The sequence below is a fragment of the Lissotriton vulgaris genome, chromosome 1_1 (genome assembly GCF_964263255.1).
Source record: "Lissotriton vulgaris chromosome 1_1, aLisVul1.2, whole genome shotgun sequence".
Lineage (NCBI taxonomy): Eukaryota > Metazoa > Chordata > Amphibia > Caudata > Salamandridae > Lissotriton > Lissotriton vulgaris.
This window is the reverse complement of record NC_141685.1, coordinates 2,000,896,412-2,000,912,826: the sequence shown is the minus strand read 5'-3', so window position 1 is coordinate 2,000,912,826 and position 16,415 is coordinate 2,000,896,412. Positions and strand designations below refer to the sequence as shown.

The window sequence follows — 16,415 nt, the reverse complement described above, 5'->3', positions numbered from 1 at the left end:
CCCCTGGAGCCTGCCCCTATCGCCGCTGTGGAACTTGCTACACCGGGGTCCGGGGGAAGGATCGTGAAGGTGCCGGTGTTTGAGGTGGCGCTTCCGCCTGCAGAGGGAGACGGTGTGGCCCCCTCCCGACCTGGTGAGACTCCTGCCTTGGGGACGATGCGTGCTGGCGGGTCAGGATCCCTACCCCCGCCGCCTCCTTTGTTGTGATGTGGGTGGACTGACTCGACACCATCTTGCGGTGCCTTCACTGCCGTGGATCGACCTGAGGGTCCGGCGGCAGAAGGGCACTCATGGAGAGCCGCTCTGTACAGTGAGCCGTACTATCACCGACGCCCCTGCCTGAAGCTGTGTGCCACGGACGCCGCCGCTCTCTCTCGCTGGGGTCCTCTTGAGGAAACGAAGATGGCGCCGGTCACTGAGGACGGGGATGGGAGTGCTTCCCTGTCCCATGTGTGCCCTGTCCCGCCTGCTCTTGCCCAGCGCGGCGGACCGCTGACATCGACCCGGGGCTGGCTTTGTGTGGGACCGCGGCGGACCCTGGACTATAGCGATATCCTGGGAGCCATTGCGGACCTACGGACTGCTTGGCAGCGGAATACTTGCCAGCTGGGTCGCAAGATTGACGAGGTGGCACTTGCACTGGGGCGCCGGAGACGACAGGACCCCCTGCTGCCCACCAATGCTCCCCAAGTGGATACTGTGTCTCGGCAGGCTTCTCCAGTACAGCGGGCGATCCCTGGATACAATGACTCGACTCTGCCCGTCGTTGGAGACTCGGCTACATTGTCTCCCCTTATTCCAAAGCCTGGGGCTCTGCCTCTGCAGCTGCTGCCTCTGCATCGCTCGCTGCCTCCTCGGTTGTTGGTCCTCCCTGATACATCTGCCCCCGGAGCCTCCTATCTTCATAGACAAAATGTGCCTCCTCCTGTCTGCGTCGATATGCTGATCCTTTTTGACATTGGACTTATTGATGATTGGGGGCATCCACTCCGTTCTCCTATGTTTCTTCTTCATCGAGGACGGCCATCTTGGTCCTTTGTTCTTCTTTCGGCTTGTTCTCAGCGGTGGCCATTTCTGGAAGGTTTTCGACGTTCGGGCCAGGGTTGACGACATTCCTTGCGCTGGCTTTGTCTGTTTGGCTAGCGGAGACCCGGACTGTACTAATGCCTTGGTATTGTTCATAAGATCTGTGTAAAGTTTTTCCCACATGGGGTTGTACTTGCTGGGTGCATTTGCTGGTTCATATCTATGGGGTGGGAATTCTGTGGACGGGCAGTCCGATGATAAGTGCTGATGGGGACATCTTCCCTGGGTTTTTAATTGTTGCTGGCTCGTACCTGAACTGTCTTACTCCTTAGATGCATTGTGTGACTATACTGTTGCTATTATTCTTCATTTACGGATGCAAATGCCTTGTACTTCTGTGGGTTATAATTGCTGGGGCGTGGATTTGGTGCGGGCTGGGAGTCCGGATTTAAGTGTTCTTGGCCCTCCTCCGAGCTTCTATTTCTTTTTTGGGAGTGGTAGAATAGCTTGTTCTTTTCTTCCTCCCGATATTTCAAGAGTGAAAAAATCTTTCTTTTTATCGTTTCTCTCTTTCTCTTCTATTCTTGGTCTGCATTTCGGGTTCTTTAATGGGCGACAGGCACTTTGCCGGGGGGGTAGGCCGTAGCCTCCGGATTGATGTAGGGTGGGGGGGTAGATTTATTTTTCCTTATTTAGTTTCTATGGGCCTTATTTTTCTAAACTTCTGCGCTTTCTTGTCCTGTTTTCTGTTCTGGGTCTGAGATAGGGGTTAGTAGGGAGTGGGTGGCGCTGTGGGTGGTAAGTAAACGTGGACTGAAGCCCCTTTGTTTTGCATTGTACTGCCATATTGACGGAGTGTTCTCACTACTGTTGTTCTTAATGATGCTGCCTGCTCATGTTGTGAAGTTAATGTACGGACTCAGTTCTCCTTGCTTCTAATCTTCACTGATTTATATTTTGATCAAAAAATTAAAAATTTTTAACCTTCAATGCTCCTTCTCCTTGGCGACATGACCCTATCCAGTGTAACTGCTACTAATTGTTGCTATCTTGCCTGACGCCGCTGGGGAACCGCATTGCTTGCACCTGTGCTTAAAGTATCGTGGCCGGCCTGACGGTTGTAGGCCCGTATTTGTTCTCCTTTTTATGCACAATAAAGGTTTTCAAAAAATTTAAAAAAAAAAAAATAAGATCATGCACTGGTTAAGGGTGAATCGGCCTCTACCTGGAGACGCCGATGGGTTAATCTTGGGGGTAAGGAGAATAGACTGGATAGGCTATACAACCAAAAGCCTGGGAGGGGATTGCATTGTGGTTAACTTCCAAGATCCAAGGGTGGCAGGATGGATAACTAGACAGGGATGGGGTATAAACAAGGGAGGAATTGGAATTGTCGACCTCACCTTCTTTTACCCTCGTCCAACCAGTGTATCGACTAGCCTGCTCAATGAACACACAAACCCTCCCAACCTACCATGGCCGATGATTCCCACACCAGCTCCACCTCCACAGTGCCAAAATGACACCACCGGTACGAATTATAACCCTCCGGTTGGATGCCAAGAACAAGGGTGGGGATGTTGACAAACGCCTCAATATTTGTGCAGTAGTGGAGGAGGAAGTAATAGTGATTTACAAGGGAGTTGTGAAGAACTTGATGTCAATGCCGGTACAATTCCAAATGCTAGGAACACTGGAAATGGGAGTTTGATTGTGGTGGAAGGAGGTAGGGTAGCAAATATTAACGCTGGAGTAGGAGAACCATCCACACCTACAGTAAACGAGGATGATGACATCGATGGTGGTTTTGTGAGGGTTACCGATAATATTGTAAACCCAATGACTTCTCAACCATGTTCCAACAATAATAATCCTAGTGGGGGCGAGCTTAGCCTTGGTATGTTTGTATCTTGGAATATTGCTGGGCTGGGAAATAAGTTAGACTCTCAAACGTGGGTAGAATTCATTAATGGGTTTGATATGGGTTGCTTCCAAGAAACTTGGGCTTGTGACCCCGTTTTCCTCTGTGGCTACTTAAACTTTTCTATACCGGCCTTTAAAGGAGGTAGGGGTCGGCCAATGGGAGGACTCACTGTATGGATAAAGCAGGACCTGGACATTTCTATCAAAGTGTTGGATCTGGGTATTAGTGATTTACAATTGCTAAGAATTTCATCAAAAAAGGGGGCTCCAATTGACCTGTACAACGTCTATGCAAGAGGCAGTAATTCAGCTAACTCTCCCACCCTAGATGTGTTTTCTGCCTCCCTAGAAACTAAGTCCCAAGATAGTAGGGTACTAGTAGCCAGGGATCTAAACAGGACCTTCGAACCTCTTGACAGTACAAACGATCCCTTAGGGAAGGATGAGGACACTCTTTGGGGAATACCATCTTTATGCTTAAATCCTGTCAAGCGGTGGACGAAGGATATTCTGTTATTAAATGCCATCTGTATGGAGCATGGTCTAAGAGCCCTGAATGGGAGAACACCAGGGGACAAGGAGGGCAGATGTACTTTTGACAATGGCCATAGCAGGAGTAGAATAGATTATGTAATATGCAGTCTCCAGCTGTGGCAGGGAGTTATTGATATGGTCATTAAGCCCCGAATAGAAAGTGACCACAACCCCCTTTGTGTGACCCATAGGTGGTCGAATGTTGGATCCCAAAATATGCATTTAAGAAATGACCAGATCCCAGTAATGGCTAATGACGCATGAAGGCTAAAATGGCCAAGGGTATTGGCAAATGATGAAGCAATGACCTATATTAATCTCGAGGTGGATAAGGCAATTTCCACTATGGAAGAATCTATAACCCCCGGGTCTAGGGATATTACAGACATCCATGATAAGCTATTTTCCCTCCTTAAACCATGTTTCATACAGCCAAAAAACAACAAAGGGGAAAAAAACCCCGGAGGTTGCTAGGTGGTTTAATTGCCAGTGCAGATCTGCCCGATTGAAATTGGGCCAAGCCATTAGAGAAAGGGACAGTGCTGCAATTAGAGCGGCTAGGAAATTGTACAAAATAGCCATCTCCCAGGCAAAGAGGAAATGGGATGAAGACCACTGGGCAGAGCTAAAGGAGGCTTCTAGTAGTAAGAATTCTAGGCTTTTCTGGAAAATTATTAAGTGGGGCAGAGGAGGTATACCCGCAAGGCCTGATACACAACGTAGCCGAAGAAGCATGGGTTGAGTACTTCAGACCACAATACGCTGAAGTAAAGTATCCTGGGATGAGGGAGGCCATACTGCCAGTCTTTGCTATTGACAATTTGTTCTCCCTCAAAGAAGTAGAGAATGCAATTAGCACTGTACAATGTGGGAGGGCACCAGGGTTAGACGGGATACCCTCGGATGTCTTCAAGCACGACATGATGAGATGGGCGAGGTATATTTTTCTGCTGGAATATGCTCTAGCCAAAGGGGGGGGGGGTGGTACCCGAGCTATGGCAAGGAGCAATCATCATACCCATTCACAAAAAAGGAGATCGTTCTCTCCCCGCCAACTACAGGCCCATAAGTCTGATAGCCACCATACAAAAAGTAATGGGGAAAATGGTTACTAATCAGCTTATGGATTGGGTGGATGATAACAACCCTACCAGGCAGGATTAAGGCGGGCAACCAGCACAATTGACCAGGTCTTCCGTTTTACTATACTGCGGTGGAGGACGGTTTTGCTTGGCTGGGGCTGCCTGTATGTCGCATTTGTCGACCTGCGGGTAGCATTTGATTTGGTCCCCAGGTTTAAGTTATGGCTGGTCCTGCAAAAGCTAGGCATTCCGGTTGAATTGCTCACCCTAATCATGCGCCTGCATGAATCCAATTTTGCAAGAGTTTAGTGGGGTGGGAATGGTGAGTCAACATCGGACTTCCCGGTGGAAAGGGGGGTCCGCCAAGGCTGCGCCATGGCACCCTTAATCTTCTCATTATTCATCAATGGGATTGTCGAGCGAATGTTAGACGTGGGGTATAGATGCACCATCGTTAGCGGGTACCAGGGTCCCGATCCTGATGTTCGCTGACGACACCCTAATCATGTCCAAGACTCCTGCAGGGTTACAACGTGCATTAAACATATTTGATGTTTTTTGCAAAGAGCACGGCTTAGAAGTAAATGTGGGTAAGACGAAATTAATGGTCTTTTCCCCACGCCGTAAAATTCATCCCAAGGTAACCCTGAATAACACTAAGCTAGAGGTTGTTAAGGAGTTCACGTACTTAGGGGTCCAAATAGCAGAGGGTTCGGGTTGGTCCCATCACCTGGAAAAAACGGCCTTAAAACATCAACAATTATCAGGTGCATTGCGGGGGGAACACAGAAAATCCAAGACTAAACCGATTAAACCTGTCCTTATAGTATACGATGCAAAGGTCCTAGGTGCGACCTTATATGGTGCAGAGTTATGGGCTTGGGACAACCTCTCGACCTTACAGATATCTGAAAATAGGTTCCTTAGAGGGATCACAGGCCTCCCACAGAGTACCCCCCTAATACCATTGTTCCTGGAGTTGGGTAGACGGTCAATTAGTGATAGAGCGCGACTGCCCCCGTTCTTTATTGGAGATGTCTTTGGACAACCCCCGAGATTAGGCATTATGCTGATGGTTTCCTGTCAATAATCAAGGAAGATAATTTCCACAAGATAAAGTGGCTATAAAATTTAAGGGCTATGTTAACTAACTTGGGGCTTTCTAATCTTTGGACCAACCCGCAGGGGGAAGTCTTCCCAAGCAAGGAAGCCCTCAAGTCCCAATATTGAGATTGGGTGGATAACAACCTTCTGAGAGGCACTAGGTCTGATTCCATGGCGGGTCACTTCTTGGAAGTCAAAATCTACCCTATCTTAGAAAAGTATTGGGACAACATTACAGTCCCACTGGACAGGAAGTTAGTCTTCCAGTTAAGATCTGGATCCATCCCACTAAAAAAACTAACTGCGGGATGGCAGAGGTCGACCAATATGTCATGTCCAGTGTGTGAAGCAGCTGTTGAAAGCTTAGGCCACTTTTTATTTGTCTGCAAAGCCTATTCGTCACCTAGGAGGGTATGGCTTACCCCTGTATGTAAAAACCTTGGGACACGACACAGTGCAGTGGCATTGAGAATTCTATGTACATCTACCCAGGAGTCGATAGTCCTCGGGGTAGCCAAATATCTGGGGTGGGCTTGGGCAATTAGGCGGCGGTCGATGGGTGGGCTTAGTTAATCTGGTTTATATTTGTTTTACAAATCCCAATGTAACTTGTTATATATGTGTACTTTTAAATGTCGGTATTGTATGAGCTTGCACAAACTGTTTTACATGAATATGTATATGTTAAATTATCTTTTTTTATCTGTTATGTTTGATTTTATGCTGTGCTTTTATGAGAAACTATCTTGAATAAAGCTTGTTCAATCAATCAATCAATCGTATTTTGATAGTTGAATCTCCAAATTTTGTTAGGTGTTCTTATGTTGATGCTCGTGAGAGTAAGAGTAACTTTCAAATGGTCCAAGACTAGTCTAGATAATCAGGAGTATTTAAGCTGAAGAAAGAGGGTTAGGTCAAGCTTCTTAACCATTTCCTGCAGAAAGAGGGTTAGGTTGAGCTCCTTAACCATTTCCTCAGAGGTACTCATCATTCTACTGGGTCATTAATCTGGCCCTAACTACAGTAAGTTTTTAATTTCTAAAACACTTTAAACTCCGGGACTTAACCAAGGGCCTAACAGTTAATTTTAACATTTAGAAAAATAGACCAATTGAAAAAAATGCAATTGAACTAAAGCCAATTTTTGGTTTTACTTGTGTAATCAATTATTGACCAACAACAAATGCAATGTTGTTGTAGACCGAACCGATGATCCACCATTGTAGAAGCTGTCTCCCTATTTAGTGCAATGAAATGAAGTACACTGTGTACAGAGTTCAGTGGATCCCCAATTGGCTTACAGAGGGTAAAGTAGATAATACTAACACTCTCTTTTGTGGTAGTGTGGGCGAGCAGTTAGGCTTGTCAGAGGTAGTGTTGGAAATAAATGAGACCACAATCAAAGAATAAACCCTAGACCAAATTAGAAAAATAACACTTTTTATATATGTTGTAAAACCATGAACTGCGTTCAAAAGCAAGCACTGTTTTTGTTAGCAAATATTTTACAGGTAAGTAAACTTTTCAAATTTGGGCACCGTTATGCAAAATGCAGTCCTATAGCAAGAAAAGTCATATATGCAGAACAGTAAATACAGTCTGTTTCAGGCATTCATCTTCAGCAGTTTTCTAGGAAGTACCCAGATTTAGCCAGGAGCAGGGTGCTGGTGAGGTTAGTAGCTGTGTATGCCATGGATAACGGGCAAACTGAAAACATGCTGCACAGGGGGACTTGAAGACAACTACGAGGGTTCCCAAATGGGGGCCTGAGTGGCAAGGGGGCACAGCCGGTTCTTCAGTACCCGGGCCAGGCAGCTCGGGTGCAGAGTGGTTAGGTCGGCAGCTGGGCTGGATGCGCAAAGGTGACCCTTGCGGTTAGGGGCAAACAGCTGGCAGGAGAACAATCAGGACAGTTGGGGCACTCACAAATGGGTCTCAGTAATGCTCCTTCCCTTGGTGGCTGCTCCGTCCTGGTGCAGTGGGAATCACACTGTTGCTGCTTGGCGCCGGGCATCAGGTACCCTGGGGATTGGTGCTGCATAGATCTGGTTGGTCCTGGTATCTGCACAGTCGGTGGGGAGACAGATAAGCCTTCTGGAAAACGATTACCTCTTCCTGGTCATCTGCAGTATCGATCGAGCTGGGGAGCTGCAGGCAGGGGTTCTGAACAAAAAGTTCACAGCTCTTCTGCTGCTCTCATCAGGCAGTGGCTCTTCTTCGTCCTTCTCTTGACCCTCACATCTAAGTTCCTAGATGCAGGGGTGCCACCTAAATACTCAATTTAGGGGTGTTAAGGGGTGTGACAGGTAGTAGTTAATGGGTGGACTACCTTAGGGTGTCTACACCTTCTACCTGTGGTAAGTGGGCATAACCCTTACTCTAAGAGGCAAATTCAATCCAGAACAGGATTGAGGAATTTGAAATGGTGATGTCCACTTCGGCTTGTCCACCTAAGGGGTGCTTCTGGCCTATGTGTGACACACCTTCTAATCTTAATAATTTCCCACCTGTCTTGCCGCCAAAACGTGGGGTCTGGACAGGGGGTGGTCATCTCCACTATCTGCAGAGAACAGGCTTGCATAACAAAGGCGATGAGGCCTCTGAAGCTTCCTATCCGGAATGCAGATCCTGTGTGTAGGAGGTGTAAACCCTCTGCCCAGAGCAGGCTCTTACCTCAGGGGGCCAGAAACCCTACTGTGGTGGCTAGCTTATTCGGACCTGTCAGTCACCACACTAGTGGTCGGTAGGTTTTCAGGGGACACCTCCAAGGTGCCCTCTGGGTGCATTTATTAATAAATGATTAATAAATGTGGGTTTATTAAGGCAAGATGTTAGGTACCAAACATCTGGGAGAACAGTGAATCCATCCTGTAGCTGGGGACCTCGTAGTCAAGAGAATCCAGCCTATGTACTTGTTATGCCTTCCCGGTGCACTTGTGATATCAAAGGACTGACTAAGATATCACGGGGAGACATCCACTCATGCAGATTGGCCAACACATGGGGTATAGTGCACCTTGCTGTAAGGCCTGCTGTAGAGGTGACTGACCATATGTAACGTCTTGCAGGCATGGCACGCAGAGATAGATGCCATATCAACGCTTCATTTTTCTCTGCACCAAGACACGTAGGCTTCAGTGTCAGTTTGCATGAGCTTGATGCAGGGTCCTTTAGGGTGTCACTATTCATGCTAAAGCCCTTAAAGGATCCTCTTTAGTCACAATGCCTTAGATACCAGAATATAATTTACTAGGCACTTATTTGGAGCATAGTACAGTTTAGGGAAAGCACAAGGTGCTGGGGAACTGGTTAGCAGAAACCCAGCACACTTTCAGTACAAGTTGCATCAGATACCAGGCAAAAATTGGGGAAAACCATGGCAATGTGCATAAGCACGAAGTTAATGTCAAACAGTTTTTCACACAGAGGTTAAGTGTGTTATGGAGTGGCGAGTAAATTCAATGAGATTCAGAAGTGCATTGTGGAAAGGGAATTAGTAAAGAAGAGATATGCAAATAGTGCAAGCTTCCAGGGAGAATGGAGGTTGCATGAGAGTCTACAGCACTAATGCTGCAACCAGATGTTTGTAGCTGAAGTAAAAGTTTCCATTTGTAGCATGAGATGCTGTAGATACACATGCTCTGCACAGACTGCAAAGCAGTACCCCCGCCTTCAAGCAGGGTCTCACGTGTGGATAATACAGATGTCTGAAATATTGTTTTTAAGACTGTCTGGCAGACCATTTCTTGATGTTAGGCTAAAATATCTACACAATATTGCTTGGTAAAAGTGTAGGGGGTTGAACAAGTACCTACATGCTAACAGACCAGATTTAAGCGGGAGACTCCTGATTTTAAAAATGAAAAATAGCTATATTTTGGATGTCTACCGCCTGAAATTGCCTCTCCATCAATAGAAGTCAATAGGAGAAATATCATCTCTGGATTACTTATTTTAAAATCTCAATCAGACCCTCATGTGCATCCTAGTCTTGAATGCAGTTCACCGGAAATGTCCTTCGCTATTTCTCCTCATAAATTTACAAATGAGACCATTTTGTTTACATGGGAAGCTCCAGGTCGCAAAAAATCTCTTCACCTGTGGAGTTTTCCAAGGTTCTATACAGACCTTTGCCATCTTCAACCTTCAAATGGAGCCACTAGGTGTTCTACTCAAAGATAACAGCATTAAGATTCATCAACATGACAATGATGCACAACCCTACTTGAAAGTCATCTCTGATTCAGACATACAAGGCCTCACACATCCCTTGCACATCATCCAGACCTGGATTCATGGTGCTTATCGGAGTCTTAACCCAACCAAGCTAGAATTTCTATTATTTGCCAACAACATACAAGACAGAATACAAGCCTGTTTCAATGACATGAGCCTTGACTACTTCGAACCCCAACTCTATCACTGAATGTCAATTCAATTGACTTTATTTGGGACACCAACTTTATTTGCAAGAAACACACTGACAAAATTTCAAAGAGAGCTGGGAGCCATGTCTCTCTTTTAAAGAAAGTCAAACCATTTCTGCCAGAAAGTGGCTTTAGAACTGCAGTTCAAATCCTCCTACTTTTGCATCTGATACCTCCTAGACTCCACACTAGCATTAGAGGTATTCTACACACCGAGGAACATCTCTTCCAGATTCTGAAGAAATATGATGACATAACCCCTATCCTGATGGAATTCCATTGCCCCAAACTGCCAGCTTGCACAATCTTCAAAACCAGCTGCATAATTTAGAAGGCCATGATTGTAACTAGCATCTCAGCTTACCATGCAGACAAGTTCAGTATCTCTGGTGGCTCTTGGCAAACCGCAGCTAAGGTGGAGAAGTGTGGCTCAATGGTTAGAGCGTCAGACCCTGATGCAGAGGTCTGGCCCGGGACCAGGGTTCAATTCCCCGCCTTGGCGGGTCTTGGGCTCAAAATTCCACGGACCGGATAATTCTCGCCTCGGTGCCTATTCCAACCAAGGAGTCCCACTCTCCAACTCTGGGCAATAGCTTGCTTAATCTCCACAACGGCCCCCACAACGCTAAGGATGCCTGGCCTACACCTTGGGGGTGCCCAGGAGTGGACACCTCACAGGGAAAGCCAGGATGGGTTCCGCAGCGGTACTCGTACAAGCGCCTTGAGACCCTTGCGGGTGAGTAGTGCGCTATATAAGTATCAATTTACATTTTTTTACATTTACATCATAAGACTGGAGACTGAAAAATGTTAAAAAGAAAAAGCAAGACAGCAGGCCTTTTTTATTTATGCACCAATGCATTAACCATCCAGAATCAAGCTTCCTCTCCTATTTTCTGTTGACTTAAAGCTTGTCTTTGACCATGTACAGCACTCCACTGTCTTTTTGCTAGGTTAGCACTACAGAAATTCCATATATGTACACAGTTGAGTAAAATCAATAATTACAATTGATAGTCCAATGAAGAACAACAGCACACACTACTTAAAGTTAGACTCCACGAATAAACATCTTCTTTGGCTGTTTGAAAGACACATGCTTCTGAAAGTAATGTTTGAGAACTTTTTCCCTGTTATGAACCATCAAACAGTTTTTCAAAAGTAAATTATGATTCTATGTGAACAGATGTACGACAAGTAGATGTAACAGCAATTGATAGGTAGAATCTAGTTAGGCAGAGGACACACAAAACATCTGTGATCGATTCACACACCTGAAGGTTCTCCAACATCATTTTGTCCAAAGCTTGAACGAAATCTTCATCCTCAGCACAGGGAACATGCTTAATACCTCCCCCTTTAATCATCACCTCCTATAAAAAAGAAGAGAGAAAAGGGAAACCGTATCTGTATTTTTGTTATTGTAGTAGTCATTCCTTGACATAGTGAAATTAAAGTGCTACAAAGCCATATGTTGCTTTGCAGTTAATAAAACAGAAATGGGTTTACATTTTTTGAAAAGGCAAGACTAATTCTCAATATTGCTTATGGCATCACCTAAGATGGGACGAGGCAGGGGATGGGGGAGGGGAGGTATGTATAGAAGGTTTTCATAGCTAATTGGATGGTTTGTTGGTACACATTATTTGTAAGGTCTGAAGAACACTATAAATGGTTGCTGATAATGTTTTAACATGGTGGGCTGTAAATACTTGCACCAGGCAACCAAAGCTAGCACGAGCTTGACTTCCTTTCAGGGTTCTGGGTAGGTTATTCCATCTAATATCTCTCAGTTTAGAAAATACAATTTCATATGGCTTATCACTAGCCATGTTATAGCTCAGGTTGCACTGACCTTACAGGCTTGGTCAGCTAGCAGGTTAAACCAATGTTACTGGCTAGGGTCGCGGCCAGTTGTAGTGATCATCACTGAAATATCAACATGAGATATTTGGCAATGCAATAATTCTGCAGCTAAACTATTTGGAAAATAAACAAAATTACCCAAATCGAAAGTGTATTTACGTTTAAATAAACGCACAGTAGATGTCCCCTGGAATGCTAATACTTCATTTTTAGAAAAACATCAGCTTTGTTCCAAAACATCAGGGTAATACTCTCAAGTACACACAAGTACTACTACCACACATGGACAGATTCTGCACTGCTGGAAAGAGTTTATGCTGTGGATGCCCATATTATTTTAAAGCGGGGGCATATTACATACACAAAGCTAAACACACCCATGTGAGCATGCACACACACCCACACACACACACACACTTACCTTGCAACACATCCAGTTCAGGTTTTCCCTTGTGCTACTCACACATATCCCATATAAAGTTTCTCCGCTCAGATCCAATTGCCACTGCTCGAAGCATTGCAGGCCCCAAATTCAAACTAATGGTATGTGTCACGATTAAGCCATAGAGCAGTGAGAAAGTAGACAACTACATCTCCCAGAATGCCTGAAGCCTTGTCCTACTTTCCTTTCCCTTTTGCCTATCTAAACCAGCTCCTCCCTTTCTCCGGTGCTTGTCACCTGAGGACTTCCTGGATTTCCCCAAGCCGAGTTCTCTTGTTTGTTCTTCCCCAGGTTGCTGGGGTTGTTGTACGAGACTATTTTCGAACCGCGCTGGAGCGCGTTCATGTTTGTTTACACTCTGCAGTGTTTCTCGACATTGGAATTAGCGCTGGAGCGCATTCGCGGCAATTGCCGGACCTAGTGGTATTCCTTGTGCCTCGTGGAAAAGAACACGGAGTAACGAAGGATTTACTTTTTTTGCCTTGAAGAATACGGATACGGAAAGAATTTGATTTTGGCAGATATGCGGTATTGACAGAGACTGAATTTGCCATCAATTTGCAACGCTGTTTCTGAAGGAAGAAGCAGCGCAGAATTACATGTTTGGCACACCTGAAAGCGCATGTTCTGCGTAATCGTTCTTATGGGCAGCTAAGTACAATTCTTTTGACCTTTACTTATTGGCTAATCATCGAAAAGGTCATGTTGTTAATTCCTGGATGATTCATTGACATTGAAAAGCCTAAAGACCCTTCTGATTTCTTTTCTTTATTTTCCCATTTTTTAACTGTTTTTGCTTGGAGCATGTGGGGCAGTATCTTCTGTAAGTGTGTAGTTGGATGTTTCTTACTTCATTGATACCTCCTTAACAGGGATAGGGAGGGGTTTCACTTACTGTTTGTTTGTGTCACATGCAGGTACTCCGGGGCGCGTAGAGAAGAGAAGACTGCTACCTCCCCCTCACGTCGAGTCTTTTGATTTACTGCACCAACGTTTTTGTTTCCTTTGTCCCTTTTTACCCTTTCCCCGGCTACGGTATATATCTGTAGAGTTCTATCAACAGACTCACAGGTGTTGCCAGAGTAGGGGGATTGGTATCCTAGCATCGCTCCTGTTGTATCCGGCAGTTGAGGTTAGTGAACCTCCACTCTGTGACAGAGTGACAAGCCCACGGTGAACTACAACCCGAGCGATGGACACAAACGCAGTGCTCACTGCAGTGCTGGAAACTATGACAGCCCTGAAATTAGAAGTAGATGCATTCAGGAGGGAAAATAATGAGATGAGGAATGAAATGGGGATTATGCGGCGTGAAATTGCTGGTATGTCACGTACGGGTCCCACTAGTACTAGAGGGCAACCATATATTAGAAATTGGACTCTACCTCCTGCCTCTTCCTCCGTTGGATCACCTGCACAGGAGGGAGCTGTGGGTACATCCACAGTTCAATTAATACAGCCCCATACTTTACCATTAGCACCTCCTGAGAGATTCCTTGGGGATCCTAAGAAATTTGATATATTTTTGGGGCAGTGTAAATTACACTTTATGTGTAAACCCGCTGTCTTCCCAGATGATCAAACTTAAAAACGGCATTTATGATGTCATACCTAGGTGGGAACGTGGCTAGTTGGTCATTTACGCTAATTGAGAGAAATTACCCTGCCCTAAATGATTTCACTGCCTTTTGCGATAAAATGCGCAAACTGTTTGATAGGAAAGCACATTAACTCTCTTTAGATAGAGAACTAATTACATTAAAACAAGGCTCTCTGGATTTGCTAACATATATTACCAACTTTAACAGGTTGGTAATTGAAACAGAGTGGCCTGTAGCGAAAAGAGTCTCACTGTATTACCAAGGGTTGAGAGGCGAATTGAAAGACGTCCTTGCTCAAGTGGTTCACATGCCTACTAACTGCGAGGAGTTGATAGACCTCACTGTTCAGCTGGATCACCGCTTGCAAGAACGGAAAGGAGATAAACAGCGTTATGATGGCAAGTTCTTTTTTCCTAGATCTAAACCAGTAGTGGTAGAGTCGCCACAATCCAGTGATGGAAGTGAACCCATGCAGATAAGTGGGGTACGTGGAACATTAAGTATGGAAGAGCGAAACCGACGACGCTTACATCAGTTGTGTCTGGATTGTGGAAAGCCAGGCCACTTCATTAAAGATTGTTAGACCAAGGCCAATGCCAGGTATAAGGATGGGAAGGACTCTAGCAAGGTGCCGGTGGTGGAATATCAACCAGAACCGTCGGGAAACGAGGAAGCTCAGACAAGTTTGAGACCCCTTGTTTGAGTGTTTATGATAAAGAGGTCTTTCCTGCTTTGGCAAACACGATGCTAAACACTACACCCCATATGAACATTAGTGTAACTTTGGAATGGGCAGTAGTTGATCCTGTGCTTGTTCACGCATTATTGGATTTGGGTGCTACTGGTAATTTTATGGATCGTAAATATGCCCAAAGCATTGGGGTACCATGTATTTGGAAGGCAATACCTGAACCTGTGAAGGTTGTCGATGGAACCGATCTGACGTCTGGCCCTGTGAATTTCCATACCCTTCAAATACTAATAAGAACAGGACCAACTCATTGCGAATATATACAAATCGATCTAATAGATGCTCCTACATTCCAACTTATCTTAGGAATGCCATGGCTTACGCTGCATGATCCCTTAGTGAAATGGGTAGCTCGCACCATCGATCAGGATTCAACGTTGTGTGGAACATTGCACTAAAGGTCAGTTACAGAAGAATGCCCAGGAAGACAGTCCGGCAAAGATACTTGCCAGCGCTTGTTGTACTCCCAGTGTTTGTGTAACTTCCACCATACCTGAGGAATATCAACAATACCAGAAGGTGTTCTGTGAACAAGAAGCAGTCGGCTACCCCCGCATCGGGATTATGATTGCGTGATAGACATTGAACCTGGTTCCAGCATCCCTTGCAGTAGAATTTATGCACTTACAGAGGCTGAGACCACCTATTTACAGCAATATCTGGAGAAAATGCTAAAGACAGGGTTTATTCGACCTTCATCCTCCCCTGCTTCTTCGCCTTTGTTTTTTATCCCGAAACGCGAAGGCGGATTGAGAACTTGTATTGACTATCGAGCTATTAATAGGGTGACCAGGAAGAACAGGTACCCATTACCTTTGATTCCAGTCTTATTAGACCAGTTGAAAGGAGCTACGATATTTACGAAATTGGACCTTAGAGGAGCATACCATCTTGTTCGGGTAAGAAAAGGGGACGAATGGAAAACTGCGTTCCGCACAAAATTTGGGCTATTCGAGTATCTTGTGATGCCTTTCGGTCTATGCAACACCTCTGCCACCTTCCAATATTTTATGGATGATGTATTGCGCGGGCTATTGGACGTCTCCTGCATAGTCTATATAGACAACATCTTAACATATTAAAAAACCATGAGTGAACATCATGCCCATGTGCGGGCGGTGTTGGAACGGTTACAACAACATGCTCTGTATGCCAAATTGGATAAATGCCCGTTTCAAACCCCTGAGGTGGAATTCATAGGGTATGTCATTGATCCCCATGGTTTGTGTGTGGATTGAAAGAAAGTCCAAGCTATTGTGGAGTGGGAATCCCCTTCATGTGTGAAGGCTCTTCAGAGCTTCCTCTGCTTTGCAAATTTTTATAGGAGATTTATCCAAGGTTTCTCCAACATCATCCAGCCATTGACGTATCTGCTAAGAAAAGGTGCTACTTTTCGATGGAATGAACCAGCTGAACAAGCATTTCAAGCGTTGAAATCAAGATTCAGGAGTGCTCCTATATTACGTCATCTGGATGCAAGTCAACCGTTCCTGATGGAAACTGATGCCTCATATTAAGCCGTGGGAGGCATCCTGGCCCAAAGACACCCTGACACAGGACAATTTCACCCGGTAGCTTTCTTTTCTAAGAAACTGACCACCAGCGAAGCCAATTATAGCATTACAGATAAGGAGCTATTGGCTATAAAGAAAGGCTGTG

General features: G+C 45.3%; 1 protein-coding gene across 11 annotated transcripts in view; it reads right to left on the bottom strand.

Annotated features, from left to right (window-relative positions):
* The window catches only part of UPF2 (UPF2 regulator of nonsense mediated mRNA decay), a 1,606,401-nt gene that overhangs the window by 353,199 nt on the left and 1,236,787 nt on the right, over nucleotides 1-16,415 (bottom strand). For all 11 annotated transcript variants that reach the window (XM_086919968.1, XM_086919955.1, XM_086919976.1 and 8 more), the window contains one exon: nucleotides 11,371-11,469. In XM_086919968.1, the coding sequence (XP_086776094.1) occupies nucleotides 11,371-11,469 (99 nt within the window). The remainder of the gene's footprint in view (nucleotides 1-11,370; nucleotides 11,470-16,415) is intronic.